The sequence below is a fragment of the Jaculus jaculus genome, chromosome 10 (assembly GCF_020740685.1).
Source record: "Jaculus jaculus isolate mJacJac1 chromosome 10, mJacJac1.mat.Y.cur, whole genome shotgun sequence".
In the NCBI taxonomy this organism is placed as follows: Eukaryota; Metazoa; Chordata; class Mammalia; order Rodentia; family Dipodidae; genus Jaculus; species Jaculus jaculus.
In genome coordinates this window covers 52,341,148-52,363,240 of record NC_059111.1, presented here as the reverse complement: position 1 = coordinate 52,363,240, position 22,093 = coordinate 52,341,148, and the positions used below count along the sequence as shown (strand labels likewise).

The window sequence follows — 22,093 nt, the reverse complement described above, 5'->3', positions numbered from 1 at the left end:
TACTACATGTTCTAATATCTTACTGGAAAGGAAGGGGATTAAACTATTCTAGAATATTAAACTATTCTAGAATGCTTCTATCCATGACTCTATTGTCCTCACCCTGATTAGTGTCTTTACAGTAAGTTCTGCAAAAGGATTAACTTTTTATTTTACTTGTGGAAATATAATGATTTGTTTTTGTGGACTTTTAGAATAATTCTGTCAAAGAGTCATAAGGAAAAGCATGCTAGAACAACTGAATATTTTTATACTGTATAAATCTTGGGAATTGCATGCCTGGTATAGAAGTCAGGAAAAAAAAAAGTTTTCAGTGTACTACAGTATGCTAACATCAACTTTCCCATGGGTTAGATTAGAGATAGACACTCAATGAATCAGTAAAGTTTTACATTATGACAGGCTTCTTAGCCCTATTTCCCCATGAAGTCCAGTTATAGAGTAACTTCACTGTCATGCTCTTTAAAGGAAGGCAGAGGAGAGTGTTCTGGTGGCTCTCTTCTTCAGTATGCAGGGTAATGTTAATCACACACATCACACTCCATTCTACTGTGACCTGACAATCACTTCTAACCTTGAAGACTGTCTAGTGAGCACCAGGTTTATTGATTAAGGGAGATTTTTTTTTTCTTATGTACTGAAGTCTATAAAAACTGATGTTGAATCATTAAGATGGAATTATTTGTCTCTTCAGTTCTAAAGCAAAACTTTGAAGCAATCTATTTTAAAGTTAGTGATAATAGCAATTCAAATTATTACTTCATATTTCCTGTATTTATAGTCCCATTTAATCCTGAAAAAAAATAACATGTGTTAGAGTTTATTATTATTCCACATTTTCTGGATGAGGAAAGTAAAACCAGAGTAAGTAAATGACTTGCCCCATATTACACAACTGGTAAATTGTGGAACCAGGTAGTGAATCCAGAAGTCTGGCCACATGGTGTGGTAGTCTGATTCATAAACTTGAGTGTTGGGAATACCTGTTCCCATCTGATGGAGATTTGGGAATTAACACCTGGAAGTAGTATATTATTGGGGGTGGGCTTATGGCTGTTATAGCCAGTTTCCCCTTGCCATTGTTTGGCACACTCCACTGTTGCTATTTTCCACCTTACGTTGGTCAGGGGGTGATGTCCATCCCTGCTCATTCCATCGTTTTCCTCTGCCATCATGGAGCTTTCCCTCAAGCCTATAAGCCAAGATAAACCTTTTTTTCCCACAAGCTGCTCTTGGGCAGGTAATTTCTGCTAGCAATGTGAACCTGACTGCAACACATGATCTATACTCCAAAATCAAACTATAAGATATGTGCATAAGGCCCCAAAAGTGCTTTCAAATTATGTCTGTCTTTAATATTACCATAACACGCATCTTCATATTGAACAACACTGCATATATTTTAACCAATAGATAACTGAGACAAATCTGTGGTTTTATTGATATCATTTATTACCTTTGGCATAACCGACCCTCTCCCTCCTCTCTAGTAATTTTTACCTTCTTCCCAAGAGTGTGTTTAGGATTAACCAGTATTTGGATATACTGTCCCTTTACACAATGGTACTATATAACTTCCAAATAGTAAATTATTTACTGCAATGAAAGTAAGCTAATTGAGGTGGGGAGCTCATGAAAGATGAGAAAACAAAAGGAAATTATTCCCCTTCCTTGAACTCAGTCCTTCAGTTTAATCCAGGAAATGAGGGGGTGACAGGATCTACATTGATAGTGTGCTTCTGTATAGAAGAAGATTATTCAAAAGAAAGTCTCAGAAAATATCTTTACTTCTGACTTAGCTTCAATTAAACAGTTCACTCAGTCCAGGGAAAAGCAAGGACGAGGTCAGCCTTGACCATTTGTCAGCTTAATCACAGAGGTACATAGCCTTGCCAAGAGGACATCACATATGGAAAAGTGCATTCCAGTGATAACTCTTATGACTCTTTATAAGAAAATTTCAAAATTAAATGAGTTTGTTGTAAAAATTTTACAAATTATACAAAACAAAAATATGAGTCAATTGTAAACATCTCTCCTCCATAAGCTCAAACCAGAGATAAATGTTTAGCAACACTGTGAGGTGTATTCTTCTTTCTCATCTATTTACTATTTTCCAGAATTAAACCATTACATGCTTACTCCCTTTAAACATTTTATTTCACTTTGCACACGGCCATGAGCATTTTTATGAAATTAAATTATTTTTAATGACATCTTTCCTATACAAACATATTGCAAATTATTCATATTCCCACCAGTTTATACCCTTATGTCTCCTCTCTCCCACCCACATTCCACTAAGGACCCTTCTCAGTGAGGTTGTCAGTATTTATAATCAGTGCGGGGTCAAGAATGCAGCAGTTAGTCTTTGTAGACAGGGGTGGATGGTAATGCCTCAGAGTATACCTTCCCACCTTGTGGCATTTGCATTCTGATGAGAGGAGGGTATACGTGCCAGACAAGTGGAGGAATGAAAGGGAAGAGATACCCAAAACTAAAATACTTTTATAACACCATTTTTAAGATTTGTACTATACTCTTCCACGCATTATTTCACTAGTTCTCTGTGATTAGAAGCTTGGTTTGTACCCAAAGATGCTGCACATGAGAAATCACACATATAAATATTATGAAAACTTGTTTTTTGAGCTTTATATTTTCCTTTTAGCTAGTCATATGGATGCATGATTTTGGGTGTTAAGGAGGCATCCCCAAATTTATGAACCCTAAGTTAGGGTTCTGTCCTACTTTTAAAAAATATATATATTTTCATTTATTTATTAGAGACAGATTGAGGGGAGAGAGAGAGGAAGAGAAACTGAGAGAGAGAGAGAGAGAGAGAGAGAGAGAGAGAGAGCGAATGGGTGCACCAGAGCCTCTGGCCACTGCAACTGAACTCCAGGTGCATGTGCCACCATGTGCATCTGGCTTACGTGAGACCTGAAAAATTGAACCTGGGTACTTAGGCTTTGCAGGCATCCATCTTAACTGCTAATCCATCTCTCCAGCCCTCTGTCCTACCTTTAACAAAGAATTGATAGTGACAGACTTGAGAAGGATAAATTATGAGTTATTACATTTATTTATGGAGAAATCACAAATCATGGGGTTTATTTAAGGGAGATGGGGATCTAGGAAGGAAAGCTCCAGCAGAGTCACAAATATGAGGGAGTAAGAAACACTCATGTCTGGAAGCACTGCATAGTCTATAAGGTTCATGTAAGAGAAATTGAGGTTGTGGGGGAGAAAATGCAGTACAGATACAAGCATGTGTAGTGGAGTTAAACTGAAGCTTTCAAGGAAAGACTGAGGTAGGGCCATAATATGTGGAAGATACAACTGAGGTGTATATGTAGGGAGACTTAGAAGGAACACACATAGCATCTTCCATGTGATTTACTGTGAAGTTGATAGCAAATACTTAGGCTCAAGGGAAAATATCAAAGCAGAGAGTAAGAAATCCAGAGGTGAAATGATTAATGAAGAAATAGTTTTATGTTCTCCCCTCCCCTCAGCCAGGCTGGATAAGGGGGTAGCTAGGGTGTAACTGTGGCCAAGCACAGACCTAATCCTAACCCTAACCCTTTATAGGTAAGGGGAAGACCCCATCAGTTTGTAGATTTGGAGGGCAGATTCCAGAGCCAGTCAACATGGGTGGGCCTACCTGGGGAAGCCCATTTGAGCCATCTTTCTACATAGCACACTACACTGTAGGCAGCAGGGGCTGGGGAAGCTTTAGATCAGTCCTGATTAGACATGAGTTCCATTCCTGCCAAAAGTTCCAATGTTGTGTCAGGGCAAGGTGTCATGTAGGGTGACATTGCTTACTTCTCTCTTAGCCTCAATCTTTAACTGAAACTGCCTAAAAGGAGCTACATTTCCCCTATCCTCCTTCAGTATGTATGTGGATGCATAGAAGAGGTAACACATTAAAATGTCTAAATATACTGTGAGAATTAAATTTATTTTTATTTCTGCTTCTCTCTGTGCACCTGTCTCTGTTTCTTTCTCTCTCATAAACATCCTTACCTTTTTCAACATGGGCAGGTTGGTTTGAGTGGAAAGGAGAGACTATAGGAAGAATAGAGAAGAAAGTAGAAATTAAATAGTTCTCCAAAGGTGAGTATATTATTTGTCAGGTGACAACTTAGCCAGCTTCCAAGGAGACTTTAGAAAGCTGTTTCTCCAGGTTATCATTTCTTCATGCCCCACAGCATTATGCCACCATTAATAGCCATGATAGCTACTAAGTGAATTAAACCAAGTTAATTATTATCATGCTATTTAAACAAAACTTTGAAATATATATATATATATTTTGCCTACAAAGAAATGAACATGTAACCTTTGAAAGTTAAAAAAAAAAAAAAAGAGAGTCATGAATTAAGAGGAAAGCCACTGTAACATCCTTTCAATAAGAGTTGTTTGGCTGAAATGTCTGCTCCAGGCAAAATTTAAAGAGATCTTATCATTTTATGAACTGCTCATAGGTTTCTCTCTCTCAGGCAAATTATATGTCTTTCCTTTGTCTCCAGGCTGTTTAGGGAACTTACCCTCTTGTAGAAAACTTTCATAGACTAGAGCTTTTTTTTTTTTTTTTTTTTGGCAAACTGAGACAGATAGTTCACACCTCACTCTTACTTTGTTGTATTTCTTATCAGACAAGTCAGAGGTCTCAGGTTTCAAAACTCAAATCTAAGAGTAGTATAGGAAAGTTAATGTTGGGAAATATTTTATATATGAACCAGAGATTTTTTTTTGGTTTATTTCACACCAGAACATCTTTCATATGGACAAACTCTTACCATGAAGTATATTTGCCTTTTCAAACAGTATTGTCCCAAATCTTTCTGATAATTTGTAGTATGGAAGGGCAGTTGTATTTCTTTGTAGATTTTTTTTTTTTTCCTTAGGACTCTTGTAAAACATCCCTTTGAATTCTATGACTGCTTCGTAAAAGTGAGCTTTTGAAAAACATGATGACATAGCTGAACAATGAATGAGCTATGCCTCACTCTAACCTTACAGTTTGATTTTCCCATTCCTGAAGTCAAGGTTAATCATTGTTCCCAGTTAGGAATGGTGACTCATGCTAGGCATGGTGGCATATACCTTTATTCCCAGCACTTGAGAGGCTGAGGTAAGAAGGTCACCTATGAGTTAGAAGTCAGCTTTGGGCCACACACTGAGTTCCAGGTCAGCCTGAATGAGAGTGAGATCCCACCTTAACAATACCAAAAGTATAAAAATAAACACGAGGAATGGTGGCTCACACTTGTAATCCCCTCACTCTTGTGACTGAGGTAGGAGGATTGCAGTGAGTTTGAGGCCTGTCCTATACTATGAGATTGTCATCCTCAAATAAAAGAAAAAAAGAAAAAGAATTTCCAACCATCATGTATAGATAAGTCTGATTTGTAAAGGCTCCATAATACCAGAAAACAAGGGAAAATAAGTGGTAGGACATGTTAGTCAATAGGAATTAGACACAGATATAAGAATACATATGTGTGCCAAGCTGAGGTAGATGATGTTGCAAACTGTGGGATCTCTACCCGTTAGATGATGGGGCTACCATAACATGACATCTTTTGTTCTCTGAGTGCTTTATTATTTTGTTTGTTTGTGTGAGGGTGTAGCTCTAGCCAAGTCTGACCTGGAATTCACTGTAGTCTCAGGGTGGACTCAAACTCATGGCAATACTTCAAACTCTGCCTCCCAAGTGCTGGGATTAAAAGCATGCAGTGGCTGGAGGCCCAGTGTGCCCATTCTCTCTGTCTGTCTCTCCACTATCCCTCTGCAATTGCAAATAAATATGTTTTTAAAGTCACAATCTCTATACTTCTCTTCCCTTTTTAAACCTAGCACTTAAACTTCTGTCTAAATTTTCCTTATTTTTGATGATTTATCTACTCTGAAAACAGAGTATGAATATGAGGAATCTTTTACACTGTGGGCTAATACTTTGATTTTATGTCCAATAGACAGAATGTGGAAATTTCATCCGTGTACTTCAGCCTTATAATAAGACTCATATTTATGTGTGTGGAACTGGAGCATTTCACCCAATATGTGGATATATTGATCTTAGAATCTACAAGGAGGTAAGGAAATAGTATGAAAACATCATGTATTATAATTCTTTATTACAGGTTGTCTATAACATAAAGTGGGCATATTTGAATATAAACATACAAAGCAGTTAAGGACTCAAATTCCTAAATGGGTTATGGGTTACCAGTTTCATCATACAGGTTATCTATCTAGTAAGTCTTTCTACTACACATCATTTTAAAGAAACTTACAAATTAACAGTGTGAAAAGTTAAAATCCATTTGTTTTCTATGAGTCCTACATATACCTTTACTTTCCCATACACACATAAACATATACACATATAAATATATATTACAATGATATTATTAATAAAAACTATTTTCAATAAGATTTTAAATGCTGATAATGGAATTATTTTCTAAATATAATTTTATTGTTTCCAATGCAGTTGACTTGTTAATATGTTTAGAATAATGAATACTAAGAGAATTTTAATTCTCTTGCATTTATATTGTTATTTAAATATAACACTGCATTCATCATTTCTGTTGAACCAAATTAACATTTTGGAAATAAATCATGTACTAGTTAAGATTAATTTATTTAAGATATTAATGAAGATGTTAGCAAATGGTAAACTACAGATTTCAGTATTTTAACTTAGATGAAATCTTGAATATTTTCTTTACATCATAGATTGTCAGATATATTACATGAGTGTATTATCTCTCTGAAATTTCATCTATTAATGTTGATATTATTATAATTCCTAGTATAAAAGTTTGCAAAAAATGACTCAGTGGAAAAAATTACATTTTTATGGTCACCAGATAGTAAATGGCACAGGAATGGATTGGACCAGGCTACACCAGAGCAGGCTGAGTTTGAGAAATAAGTGCATCATATTGGTTCTTTGTAGGCATAGCTAACCTCATGTTTGCTTCTGTTCTCTAATAATAATCACACATATCTGCAGAATAATTGCTGTGTGCTTGGAAACAAAGGCTGGCTTTACAGAACAAGTTACTTTATATTAGTTTATCTGATCCATGCAGAGATCAAACCCATAACTGAGGCCAGATAGATTTTCTTCTCTAACCCTTATCTAACCAGCCCAGACTGAAGTATTTGAAAATACAGTAATGAATACAGTAAATCTCCAAACCACTAGGAGACTTGGCAACTGAATCCATCATTCTTTGTTGCTGTTGTAATGTTCTCCTGCCTAGCTTGGATGAAGAGTAATATATAACAGTAGCTTATAACACAGGCTGTAATTATATGAGATAGTCTCACAGCTTGGGTTATTTTGAGGCCTGAGGGGAAAGGCCAACTTCACAACATGCTCAGGGAAGCAAGTAGTGTGCTAACCTCCTTAAAAGCCACACTTGCTGAAAAGGAATTCAGATGGAGCTAATTACTTAGCTTGCAACTTGTCAAGAAGTCCTAGGGCACTCAAATTTACAAGTTCTGTTAATAAGAGAATTAGGAGTGGACAAGGATAGGGGCACTTGCACATTCTCAGCTGGCCATAAGTACAGTTAATTGTATGAAAACTCTTATTTAAAATGGAATATTCATTCTATAACTCATTAATTTCAAGAAATCCTTCTATGTCTACAAGAAGTGTAGAAGTTCATTCCATTTTCAAATAGATAAGCTTTCTCCTAAAGTAGCTGGGAAAGCAAAAGTGATATGCAAAAGAACTGTGGAGGCCATTCTCTGAGAATGGCTAGTCACTGAGGTTGGGGCAATGAGAAGAAAAACAAATGCTTAGATGATCCCCCAGTGAGTTAGAGCACAATACTATTTATTGAGGTAAGAGCAATAACAGGTGTGTGAGAAAAGTAGTGAGTTAGCAATTATACATTATGCATTTGAGACATGGTCAGAAGGCATTTGGATCCAAAATCCAGGAGAGACGTCAAGGCTGCTGCCCATAGCTTCTAGTATTAACTTCAGCATGAAGAGTTATGCTTCAAATAGGACTCCAATTCCTTACAAACTCATGACTTTATACACACTACAAAACTTTCTTTATTAACAAAAATACATTGTTTGCATGCACATGTGTTTATATGAGTGTGCCAGGGATTCTTGCCTCTGATAATGAATGCCAGACATTTGCACCACTCTTTGTGCCTACCTGCATGGGCAGTATAGGAATTGAACCATGGACTAGCTAGCTTTGAAAGTGCCTTCAACATCTGAGACATCTTCCCAGCCCCCCATACTGAATAAACTGTCTAAGCTTTTGTTTATTTGGAAAAATGATAATGTTGATAACGGCAAGAATTATTTTGAGTATAAAATGAAAGCAGATGATTGTGTGTTTTGATACAGCACTTGTTCTGTTCTGGTCACTTCTTATGTATTCACAAGCACACAGTAGGAGCATACAAAGGCAATCTAGCATAAAGTTCCAATATTTGAATATATTTAATACAAAATAATATTTATATCCCATAATATTAAAAGAGTCTGTTAACTACATAAGAATTGGATTTGCCATGCTTGGTACTTCACACCTGTGTGTCTAGGATTTGGGAGTTAGAAATTCAAAGATCAGGAGTTCAGAGACACCCTTGGCTATACAGTCAGCTCAAAGCCAACCGTAACTACAAGCGACCCTGATTCAAAAAAATATATATTCTTTTGCAGGGAATGGTGACATATACCTTTATGAGAGAGAACAAGACAGGGGGGAAAAAAAAGACAGATAATTGGCATGCCAGGGTCTCCAACCACTGCAATGAAACTCCAGATGCATGAGATGCTTATATTCCCCTTGTGCGTCTGGCTTATGTGGTATTTGGAGAGTGGAATATGGGTCCTTAGGCTTCACAGGCAAGTGCCTTAACTGCTAAGCCATCTATCCAGCAGTGTACCACTCCTTACATGTGGCTGATACTGAAGTTCACCTTGCCTCATTGTGATAATTATTTCCTTACTATCATTCTTATCTACTTATCATTTTATTACCCTTACAATATTGATTTATTTTTTACTTTCGAAGCTCAGGTACTATTCTATAATTACAAGGTAAAGGAGCTCCATGGAGAAAACCTTACAAATAATTTACAGTGTCATATATTTCAGTTTATTTAAGAAAATGCATTGAACCACTCATGATTTTTTTAACTTGACCATACATCTTTCAAAAAATATTTTGGGGGCTTCAGAGGTGGCTTAGTGGGTAAGTGCTTGCCTGTGAAGCCTAAGAACCCCAGTTCAAGGATCGATTCCCCATAACCCACATTAGCCAGACGCACAAGGGGGCGACCACATCTGAAGTTCGTTTGCAATGGCTGATGGCCCTGGTGCACCCATTCTCTCTCTCTCCCTCTCTCGCTCTCTCTCTCTCTCCCTCTTTCTCTCTGTCTGTCGCTCTCAAATAATAAATGAATAAAATTAAAATAAATATTTTGGGGGCTGTACATAGTAGTTCATACCTTTAATCCCAGCAGTTACTTAGGAAGCAGTAGTAGGAAGAGTGCTGAGTTCAAGGCCAGCCTAGGACTACAGACTGAGTTTCTGATCAGCCTGGCTACAGCAAGACCCTACCTCAAAACACACACACAATCCATCTATCATGCATCCATCTATCTATCTATCTATCTATCTATCTATCTATCTATCTATCTATCATCTATCTATCTATCTATCTATCTATCTATCTATCTATCTATCTACCTACCTACCTATCTATCTATCATCTACCTACCTATGTAATCTATCATCTACCTGTATCGTCTATCTATCCATGTATTTATAATCTATCTTTCAACCAACTACCTATGTATCTACCTGTCATCTATTTATCTATACAGAGAGAGAGAAACAGAAAGAGAAATAGAGACAATAGGCTCACCAGTGCATCTTGCCACAGAAAAGGAATTCCAGAAGCATGTACTACTTGATGTATCTGGATTTATGTAGGCTCTAGAGAAACAAACCCATCTGTAACTTTAACCATTGAGCTATCTCCTCAGCCCTCATAGGTCATTTTCATTCCATTTTCTTCAAGCTGCCCTTGATCAGTTCAATGAAACCTGCTCTCTCAGAGATTCCAGAGAAGTTCTAGTCCTTAGATCCTATAAATACCAACTTCTGTGCTTCCTTTCAGATGTTAACCCAATGTAAAATTTAAAAACAAAAGTTCAGGGCTAGAGAGATGGCTTAGCATTGCCTGTGAAGCCTAAGGACCCTGGTTCGAGGCTTGGCTCCCCAGGACCCATGTTAGCCAGATGCACAAGGGGGCGCACGCGTCTGGAGTTCATTTGCAGTGGCTGGAGGCCCTGGCATGCCCATTCTCTCTCTCTCTCACTCTCCCTCTTTCTCTCTCTGTCACTCTCAAATAAATAAATAAAGTAAAATATTTTTTAAAAAGTTTATGCATTTGTAAGTTTACTTATTACTATGATATTCTCCAAGATATTTAGTGGCTTTTTATTATAATCTTCTGGAGCACAGAAATTCAGTTTTGATTTCCCTTTATAATATCTCATTATAGGCCTTAAAGTCAACAAGTCTGCTTAACCTGTAGGAAGTAATGGGCATTTAATGCTTTGTAAATATAATTATCAGAAACCATTTAAGCCTCCCAGCCCCATACCTGGCTCTCTTTCTCTTCCAACAATACTTGGGAAGTATGCCTTTAGTGTATTCTCAATTGATTTTTTTCCATATCAAAGATCCACTATAATTTTTCCTTAGATGACCTGTGAAAACCAAAGACAGTTGGATATGATCATGTTGTGTGGTCACATTGAGCCTATAAAATTGAGTACAATTTAAACTCATGAGATTGAAATTCTGAGACAAAATTAGTATGTTCCACTGGACAGGGTACACAATGTCGTCTGTCTTCACTATTATACATGCAAAGTATCTGCATGGATAGGTGTACAATAGTGAGAACTCATTGAAATAATGTTATGATAGTGCCTTAGGTCATGGGTATTACCTTTAACTTTTAGATGCTGTTATCACCAGTATTAAGTGGTATTTATTTTAAATTACTGGATGTCAGTTATTAATCATGATATTTATATTGCTGCTGATATTTTTAGCATGATAGTACTTACTAATAGTCTTGTTTAAAAGAACAGAATGATATCTCAAATTGAAAAACTCTGTAACAAATAATCTGATGTGTCTTGTCCTTGTTTCACTTGCTTTTATCATCAGTAGTGATGAATGGTTCTTTCTTGCTGCAAATCTGCTCTGATATAACTGGGGGTATTCTGTCCAGCAGGTTTGAAATGTTAGGTTTCTCTTGGGAATGCATGGGCTGAGTTAGCACCTTTCTGCCAGATAGTATGCCATCATTGTTGAAAAGCATTCAGGCTCATGGGGCTGTGTTCATTATACGTGCATATTTTTCTTGGAAAGTTCAATTTACAACGTAGTTTTTATTTCTGAATATTTACAGTCTGTCAGTGTCATTCTGTCTGTGGCCACTATTATAAAAATAGGAAATTTCAGCCAAAATAACTATATGGCCTTAATGTATACAATGTTTCCATAATAGTTAAAATACTATAACAAAATTTTTTGCCCACATGTATCAACATCTCTGAAATTAAGCTGCCTATCCTAAGTAAGATACTTTTGTGTCATTATTTTTTTAAGTCACAAGTCTTCAGATCATTTGATATAGTTTCAAATGCTTACTATGTGAATCCCAATCATTATGGTAAAAGTACACATGTGATATGTCAATTTTTGCTCATTGTTTCTTTTGGGCTAGGATTTCACATAGACCAGGCTATGTAGTCAAGGCTAGCCTTAGCCATGTGATCTCCCTGCTTCTACCTTCTAAGTGCTAGAATTACAGGTTATATCACCATGTCTGATTGTATATTTATTTCTTAAAAAAGTAATTTGGAACTGGAGAAATGGATTAGCAGTTAAGGCACTTGCCTGTGAAGCCTAAGAACCCATGATCAACTATCCAGATCCCACTTAAGCCAGATGCACAAAGGTGGGGCAAGTACAAGATAGCACATGCCCACTAAATGGTGCCAAAGCATCTGGAGTTTGATTTCAGTGGCTAAGGTTCTGGTGCACCAATTCTCTCTCTCTTTCTCTAAAAAAGAAAAAAAGAAAAAAGAAAAGAAAAAAGAGAAAGTTGGATCATGCTTAATGAATTATTAAATGTGATTTGAAGCTATAGTGGTCCAGATTAGATGCATTTATGAATAGATTATTACTTCATCATTATCCCTTAAACCAATACTATCTTCACAACTTTGAGAAAAAATAGACTTATTACAATGAGTCATACCAGATGTAATATCACCAGCAGCATTAAGTTACTGCAGGATGCATTATACATGCTAAATTCAATTTTGTTGAATTTATGAGTTGGAACTTATCTACTGAGTTTTTGTTGATGGTGATGTATATAAAAGTACCATTGTATTTCTTACCACAGGAACCCATGTTTAAATTAGACATGCATAGCTTGGAGTCTGGCAGACTGAAATGTCCTTTTGATCCTCAACAGCCTTTTGCTTCAGTCATGACAGGTAAGATCTGTGACAAGCAGGACTTATTTTTAAGTGATTTTCTGAAAAGACATGTGTAGACAAAACTAACTACATTTTTCTCATTGAGTCAAACTTATTTTGGGTTAATTACTCCCCACATGTTAGCACCACTATCCCTAAACAGGATAGTCATAATTATTCATAAAGTGAGGGAGGCAGCAGCATTCTTTCATGTCTGCACAGCCAGTTTTTCAAAGAAGTTTGGCATGCAGTAATGACATTTTGTTTCCTTTTTAAATATTCCTGTTTATTAGCGTATTAGAGACATAGGCAGCTATAAGGAACACAACATGTTATAATTACACAGAATGACTTCAGTGCTGAAAGCTCCCTTTCAACAAAGGTTGCACCAAAAAAAAACTTGTAGTCATTGAGGTTATGTCAGTTAAGTAAATAAAAATTCCACAATCCATTCCTCATTATGGCATTTAAATCTGAATGTTGTGTGTTTTGCAACAAAGAGGAAGTCATAATTATATTTCACTGAATTACTTGTTGGTGAAGTTGAAGAGAAGCGCATATTGAAAGAGAAACCAAAGCATGTGTAGTTAAGTATTGGGCCTTTTTCAATATTCAGCTTTCTCACAATGATTTATCAGAGTTAATTATTCAAAATCTAAATGTGAAACTTTTGAAGCAGTGTTTTCTCATGGTAAGCAATGTACATGTTTAGTGTCATGCTGAGACACTTGTGCAGTGTACAAATATTATCTACTGTCTTCTGAGTATTCCTGTGTATGTTTACCTCTTCCCAGATGAGTACCTCTACTCTGGAACAGCTTCTGATTTCCTTGGCAAAGATACTGCATTCACAAGGTCCCTAGGGCCGACACACGACCACCATTATATCAGAACTGACATTTCAGAACACTACTGGCTGAATGGTTAGTGATGTTTCACTCTTAATTGTTTTGACTTTGCTGTGGGAGAGATAAGAAACTCATTATTTTTCTCTCAAATGTGATTGGGAATAGATGATTTAGCAGCACATTATAAAATCCATTTAAAATGATTTCACATCAAATTAAACAAATCTTCAAGTTGTGTGTGTGTGGCAACAGCTGACTTTACTGTGTGTGTGTGTGTGTGTGTGTGTGTGTGTGTGTGTGTGTGTGTGTTTGGCACTCCCCCCCCGTGCTCTAATAAATACTTTTAAGTTTCACAGTAACAGATGAGATGTTATTGTTTTAGGCTTAAAGATGAACAATCTTCAGGTGTGAAAAGATAAGTAACTTGGTCAAAGTCTAACAGTGTGTCAGTTGTAGACCTGGGATTCAAATTGGCAGTTTCACTCCTAGAATCATAGTTTCTGTTATAATTCCATATGATGATTACCAGTTTAATAGAAAACTTTAAAGAACAATACTGATTTCTTTGTTAAAATACATATTTATTCAACTGATATATAAGGGTTGTATACTTAATTGGGCATGGTGACTCACACCTCTGTTTTCAGCATTTGGGAGGCTGAGGTAGGAAGATAGCCTTGAGTCTAAGGCCAGTCTGGGACACAGACTGAGTTCCAGATCAAGTACACTTTGTTTCTCTTTGAAATTGTAATAAATATATATGTTATGCATAGATCAGAATATGGTAATTATCACTGCACATTTCTTATCATTTTTACATTATTTATTTATTAAGGAGAGAGAGAGAGAGAGAGGCCGATATATAGAGAGAATGGGTGCACTAGGGCCTTCAGTTATTGAAAAAAAAAAAACTCCAGACACATGAGCCATACTGAATATCTGGCTTATGTGAGTACTGGGGAATCAAACCTTAGGTCCTTAGGATTTTTAAGCAAATGCTTTAACCACTTAGCCATTACTCCAGTCCTCTCATCCTTCTTAATGTAGTTAAATGTAATGCTAACTTATAGTGCTAATATTTGTGTAAACAATATTGCTCCAAAACCTTAAATATGTTGATATTGACATGGATTTATATGGTCACTACTTCATTAAGACTTTATATGATATTTGTGATTTAAACAAACAACCAAGCAAAACTGGGAAATAAAGAAATTCATAAAGAATTTGTGGAATAAACTCAAGAACTAATCAAGACTTTTTCACCTAACTATTTTATAACAGACCAGATTTTGTCATGATTTTTATCCATATGGCATTATTCCACTTGTGGGGCAGAATAGGAAAATAAAAACAAACAAACAAAAGCCTATTCTTTTAGCAGACAGATCACATTCATCTTTCCCACCATAAATAGTGTGCTTTAGCCCTTGAGGATAAACTAGACATTTCCTACGGCTCTCTCTCTATCTCTCAGTATCTTTTGAATAGTGAAAATATTAACAACAGGGAAGACCCTTTTAAAATTTTTTTTCATCAAAACTTTCAAATTTATTTGTTTATACAGCAACGTAACCTCCAAATTGACCCGAAAATTTAAATTGTGTAATTATTTAGTTTGAATGTAACCCTATAGGCTTTCTCTCTACAAAGGCTTAAATATTTGTTTAGACAAGATATTATTATAATTTGAAACTGAAACTTAAATTTGTATCTCTCTGTGTAAAAATGTACTTTTCTTTACTATAACATATCCATAAACAGTTTATAACTTTGTTAAACTAATAAATGTAGAAAATATCTATGCAGTTATTGCTTTTCTGATGCTATTGTTTTTATTGTTGTGTGACTAGAGTTTCAAACAAAGTAGTATGTAAATTGGTGTGTGCTCCCTTCATAAAGAACTTTTAAGCCCTTATGTATACTGACTGCTATGGATCTGCCCACAGATAGTCAGCAAGGAGCTGACCTCAGAGTTGATAAGTATTAACTCAGCCATAAGCAGAGTAGAAGAGAGAGTAAATTGATGTTAGTGTTGTCAGGAAACTGAGGCAAGCTATTGATGTTTTAACTTGTTAATCAAGAAAGCAGATCTGTTTTTTGTTTGTTTGTTTGTTTGTTGTTGTTGCTTGTTAGTTTGTTTGCCTGTTTGAGCAATTGACAATAGCATGAAGTGAAGAATTAAAAAAACATAGTGAAGACAGAGGAATCTTCATGAGGTAGAATGATGTTGAAAGAAGAACTGAAACAAAGATAATAGCACTTGGAAGGACTTGAGAATATGTAAGAATGTGAGAGAGGGGCAGTTCTTACATGTGAATGGACAATCTAATGGCATGATTCCAAGTTCAAATCAAGAGCCAATAGAGAGAAAACTGTGAAGTAAGGAGAAATAATATGTGATAGAAAAGGTCTCAATAGAAGTGAATGCATGCAAAGAGTTCAGAACTAAAGGAGGTAATATTCATAGTTCTGGGTCATTCAAGGAAGTATGCTTAGTGATTAGTAGCCAAGGTTTGCAAGGCCATTTCTGGTTTATTTCAGTCATCTTTTTATTCTTGAAATGTCCCAGTTTAGACAAAAATTATACCTGCTTTATTGAAGTTTAAGAACCTGTCCTTAAATCCTGAGTATAAATGTGTGAATTTAATCAGAAATGAGGTACTTAAATATTATGTCTACAAATATGGCATCTATTAATCTATTCAGAGAATAACAAGAATAGATACACAGAGAAATTTTTTAGAAGAAAACATTAAGGGATGAATGAATCGTGTAATAACCACTACTATTATTATTCCTGAAGGTGGGAGAAGCAGATGGTATGCATAAAAGACTGAGTTGCATTTTAAACCAAGGACCACTTTTTCTTCTCCTTCTGTGTTTTGTAATTCATTGAGCTCTTCCAGTTTGAGTATAAACTATAACCTGTGTTCCATATTTTTCTAAAGTTTAGCTCCAGAGGTACTTGCTTTATATTGGAAATGAAAATGTCAAACCTGGTATTGTGCAACTAACTTGCTTTTTTTTTTTAAGTTCTCTGATGACTCTTTGCTGTAATTGGATCTAAAATCTATTATTTTAAGTATGTTTTGTTTTCTTTCTAACCTGCACCTCAGTGCAAATTTCCTGATGCTTATCTTTCTTAATTTCACCCACCCATTTATCTTTTACTTATCTCTTCTTTCCTCTTCCTTATCTCCTTTATCTATCAATAAGTACTTCTGCTCCCTTGGAAATGTCTGCTGGCCTTGTTCTTTGCAGGGCCACCTCTTTCCATAGGCCATCCCATTTTATTGAGAGTTTGTTGCCCCAAATTTATTGTTTACTGACCTCCTTATCTTTTATCTCTTCTGCATGAATTCTTTTCATGTATTATCTGTGTTAGACAAATGAAGATGAAGCATAAAGAGGAACCATGCCCAGTCCTCTTGGCTACCACAGCCAGCCTTCTGTCATTGAACCAAGGTCCAGAGAAGAGTACCATGTCCAACCTTCTTAGTCTGGAAGGTTAACTAACAAGTAGTGGTACTTATGGGATTGAAAGTTCTTTATGAATTAATTTTAGACCTGTCCTAGTATGGCTATGAGCACAGGCTGCTTGGTCTTAAGCTACACTGTCCATTTTGGTAAACACTAGCCATTTATGACTATTTAAATTTACGATGTATTTAATAAAACTAAGCAAGGCTGTACATGTAAATCAGTGACAGAGTGCTTTCCTAATATGTAAGAGTACCTGAGTTTACTCTCCAGTCTTTAAAAGTCAAACATTAAATAAGATTAAAATTTGTTTCCTTATTCTTACCAGCCATATTTCAATTAATTTCAATAGTCACATAATCTGGAAGCTGCTATCATTTTGGACAGGATAAATATAAAAAATTTCTATCAGTGCAGAAATTTCTTTACAGAAGGCGGGTTGATTAATTTTGTTCAACAATTCAACTATTTTATAAATTTTATCCACTATTCACATATTGCATATAATTGTTAAACTTGCCATTGTGGTTCATAAGATAGTTGTCAGGTTGAAGAATGTGACAATTGATATATCAAATAGCTCAATGAGAATGGGTCTTTTATTTGTTTGACCTATACATGACCATATCAGAGTTTCATTCATTGCTGCTTAAATAGATTCAGAATTATTTTTTCAGTTTTGCTCTTTGTGCCTCCTTCCATTTTCAATCTAAATTTCTTTGTATATGTACATAGTAAACTAAGTTCTTATAAATGTGATTGTAGGTATAGATTAAGCAAAATATAAAAATAAAAATTATTAATTTTGTGTTAACAATTTAAATGTTAAAATATAGATTCCAAAAATTATGCTTTACATTATACATTATTGTTTTTTAATTTTTATTTCTTTATTTGCAATCAGCGAGAGAGAGAGAGAAAGGGAGGGGCAGAGAGAGAGAGAGAGAGAGAGAGAGAATGGGGGTGTGTGCCAGGGCCACTAGGCACTGCAAACCAACTCCAGATACATGAGCCATTTTTGTGCATCTGGCTTTATGTGGGTGCTGGGGAATCAAACCCAGGTTGTTAGGCTTTGCAGCCTTACACCACTTGCAAGCCTTAACCACTCCAGCAACCTCTCTATCCTGCTACATAAATTTTTATAAGTGTGTTTTTGTCACTGAGCCACTTGAATTATAAGCCTTAAATATGCAGGTGTGTGCCATCTTGTATTTTGTGCCATCCTTTGTATTGCCTGAGTGAAAATAGCTAGTTCTTCACCTAACACACAAAATTCCTGACCAGATGTCCTCTAGGACTGCCTACTCGAATTCCATGCTTGAGAAAATGATTATCGATGCCTTCCCTGAGATTCTAAACCACCTGTGAAGCACCTTCCCAAGAAATTATAAAGATAAAACACTATGTGTATTTCTGGGTTCTCACATGTCAACCCAATCCTTACATATATAAATAAGAAACAAGAATTCAAGTCAGGGTGGTTACTCAAACTCAACTGAGTTTCTGTTTGAATTTTAGGATAAAACTAAACAATATTGCCTTTTAGAAAATGAAGACAAATAATGAAACCTTGGAGGCACATGGTTTTGTTCTCTTTCCTGAAGGACATAGGAAATTTTGTCTTAAATTTTCATTATTTAATGAATCAGAGTCAGTTTTAATTGAAAGTTCTTGTTAAGGATTTATATATTTATAGTTTCTGTAAATTCTCCCACATGGAAAGAGAATAAGAAAAAATTAGAGGAAATACATTATAAGAAAAATCAAAGGCAGTTAGAAAGTTGCCATCTGTGGAATCCTGGTTCATGGTGAGAAATGGGGTGTTTTGTTCTACCATTCACATGGTTTTCCTCAATTTTTCATGGAAAAGCCTCATGGTGTCATGCTGTAAGTTCAACTGTGAAAAGTCCACAATTTCAAACTCCATCCCTAGAAGGGCGTGGGTTCCAGAGTGAATTGCTATAATAAAGCCCAGGTGTCTATTGGTATGACTTTAGATTGTTGAGTTCAGCAACTGTGTACTAATTAAATGAGAGCTATTTTTACCAAAATTTGGCAGCAAACCAGGAAAGAATTCTATCATAAAATACTAGCATCAGTGTTCTTCGACAGAACTCTAGTGTAATCTGCAAGAAAGAAACTATTCTCAAAACTCGTATTTATTTTTAGCTCATAAGTATGCTTATTATTTAAATCACAGAACAAAGTCCTCTTTGATACTCTTTCTTTTCATAATTAGATTTCTTCATAAAATAAACGTTTGGCTTAAGCATCCACACTATTCCTCTCCAAAACAATTTTCTTGCAAGACTTGTAAAAAAAGTAACAATTTTTAAGAGTCCAATAAAATCAGTAATGAGTGAATAAACAAAAAAATGTACATTCTATTTCACATGTTAGCTGAAAGTTAAAATAATTAGTACCTGGAACACTGTCTATATTATTTTTTTCTTTACTGAATTCAAAGGAAATTCTAGAAATAAAGTTGCTGTCATACTTTACCTTGTGGGTATTCCAAAGGGTACTATCCAGCCAATAGCAGGGTGACACTTTCATCTTGTAAGTGAGTTGTTGGTTGTCTTATGCATGGCTGCAGTATGGCTCCAAGCTTTCATATCTTGTGTGTGTATGTATATATATACATATATATATATTAGTTTTTTTTTTTTGAAGTAGGGTCTCACTGTAGTCCAGGCTGACCTGGAATTCACTATGTCATCTCAGGGTGGCCTTGAACTCACGGAGATCCTCTTACCTGCCTCCTGAGTGCTAAAATTAAAGATAGATTAGATAGATAGATAGATAGATAGATAGATAGATAGATAGATAGATAGATAGATAGATAGATGATAGATAGATGATAGATGATAGATAGATAGATAGATAGATAGATAGATAGATAGATAGATAGATAGATAGATAGATAGATAGATGATAGATAGGTAGGTAGATAGATAGATAGATAGATATTAGATAACTTATTTATGATGAGAGGAGAGAAGGAAAGGGAGAGAAGGGTTAGAGAGGAAAGAAAGGCAGGAGGGAAGAAGGGAGGGAAGGAGTGAGAATATGGATGTGCCAGGGCCTCTTGCTACTGTAAGCAAACTCCAGATACATGCACCACTTTGTGCATCTAGCTTTATATGGGTGCTGGGGAATTGAACCCAGACCATTAATCTTTGCAAGCAAGTGCCTTAACTAGTGAGCCTTCTCTCCAGCTTCACATTTTTTTTAATAATCCTACTTCCTTTGTATAAGCAATTAAATACCAATCAGCATATGTAACTACTTATCCTAGCTGCATGTCTGAAGAAAGTTTCATTACTTTTATTTCTTCCATGAGAGAGGATCTCACCCTCTTGCCAGGCTGGAACTCAGTATGTAGTCCAGGATTGCCTTAAACTATCATGGCAATCCTCTTCTATTAATCTCCAAAGCTCCTGGATTACAGGCAAGAACCTTCATATCCAGCTTGAGGGAAATTTGACAAACAACTGTCTTCCTCCTATTGGTTTTACCTGTTACTTGGGAAGTTTTTCTGTTTCCTACAATTGAATCTTCATTTTCCTTCTAGAGAAAATATTATATAAATTTTGTGCCAACATAAATATTGTACCTATCACTATCTATAAATCTATTTATCTGCCTGTAATCTATCCTTTATTTCCAAACAGAAAGATAGAGGAAGGGAATCAGCATGTTAAAATCATTCTCCACTGTAAATGAGCCACAGATACCTGTACTACTCTCTATATCTGAGTTTATGTGGGTTTGGGAGAATCAAACCTAGGCTGCTATGCATTGAAGTGAGAACCGTACCCACTAAGCAATCTATCTAGCCTGATAAGACTGTTTTTAATCAATTTACCTTAGATGCATGGAAAGGATAGTAGCATTGCAAGAATCACCATGCTATGTGTGTAATGACTAAAAAATTATTTAAGTGCTATATTATGCTTTATTCAGGTTAATACTAATTTTAAGCTCATATATCTGTCTAGGTGAAGCCAATTATATCCATATATGTGTGTATATGTGTATGTATATGTATATGTATATGTATGTGTGTGTGTGTGTGTGTGTGTGTGTGTATGTAGGGCCTCACTCTGATATAGACTGACTGGATCTCACTCTTGACTGATAGGTTGCCCTTGAACTCACAAAGATCCTCATGAGATTAAAGGCATGTACTACCATGCCCAGCTATCTCCATAATTTCTACATAAATTTTGTTTCATCTCAATTCTAGTAGCCTAATGGATAAAACATTGGCCACCTAAGAATTTATATTGATGACTCTATCTTCTCTTCTTTATCCAGTCATACATCTCCATCATTGATCATGGACTAGTGTGTCTTAAACTTCATTATTTTTTTCTTTTCCATATAGAGAATGGTAACCTGTGTTATCTATGTTAGTGACTTCTTTTTAAAACAGGCTTTCTCTGTAGCCTAAGACATTCTGGAACTCTATGTAGCCTAGGTTTTTGGCTTCTATCTTACAGTGATCCTTCTGCCTAAGCTTCCAGTTGTAGAATTACAGGTGTGCAATATAACACCTGATTATATTATTGAATCTTTAGCTTAGATGTTTTTTGGAACCACATATCGGATTTCATTTATTTTTCATTCACATGTATTTAAAATATGAGAAGAAATTTTCATCCAGCCTGAAGCATTGGATTAGAGACCCTAAATTCAAAATGTTCATTAGTTTGTTACCAATCCCCATTTTTTGTTTATGAAACACTCTGTTGGTTGTGTTTTTATTGTCAAGCATCATGCATGAGCCCAGGAACATCAGAGCTAGATTTCTGCATAGCCATATTATGATATACGCCAACTTTTCCTTAATAAACATTAAAACTGTAAAACATCAGTTCCAATTAAATATTCATTTAGCCTGGCATTTGTTGATTATAGTAGTAATTATTTATTTTATCAGTAATTTGTTGAAATCCCAAATGCAAAAGAAAATTTCTAGGTGATATATATTCTTGGAGAAGGGGTCTCATGTACCCCAGAATTGTTTTGAACTTACTATATAGGTGAGAATGACCTTGAATGTCACATTCAAGTACTAGGGTTACAGATGTCCTCCAACACATTAGCTATGATAGTTCTTTCTTTTAAGAAACTATACTCAAATAAGTAGTCAAAAGAATTAATTTGTGAGTAAAGGAGATT

The 22,093-nt window shown here is 35.6% G+C and overlaps 1 protein-coding gene across 1 annotated transcript in view; it reads left to right on the top strand.

Annotated features, from left to right (window-relative positions):
• The window catches only part of Sema3d (semaphorin 3D), a 259,497-nt gene that overhangs the window by 165,009 nt on the left and 72,395 nt on the right, over window positions 1–22,093 (top strand). Inside the window, exons 5-7 of the mRNA XM_004662307.2 lie at window positions 5,988–6,107; window positions 12,500–12,593; window positions 13,370–13,498. Coding sequence (XP_004662364.2) covers window positions 5,988–6,107; window positions 12,500–12,593; window positions 13,370–13,498 — 343 coding nt within the window. The remainder of the gene's footprint in view (window positions 1–5,987; window positions 6,108–12,499; window positions 12,594–13,369; window positions 13,499–22,093) is intronic.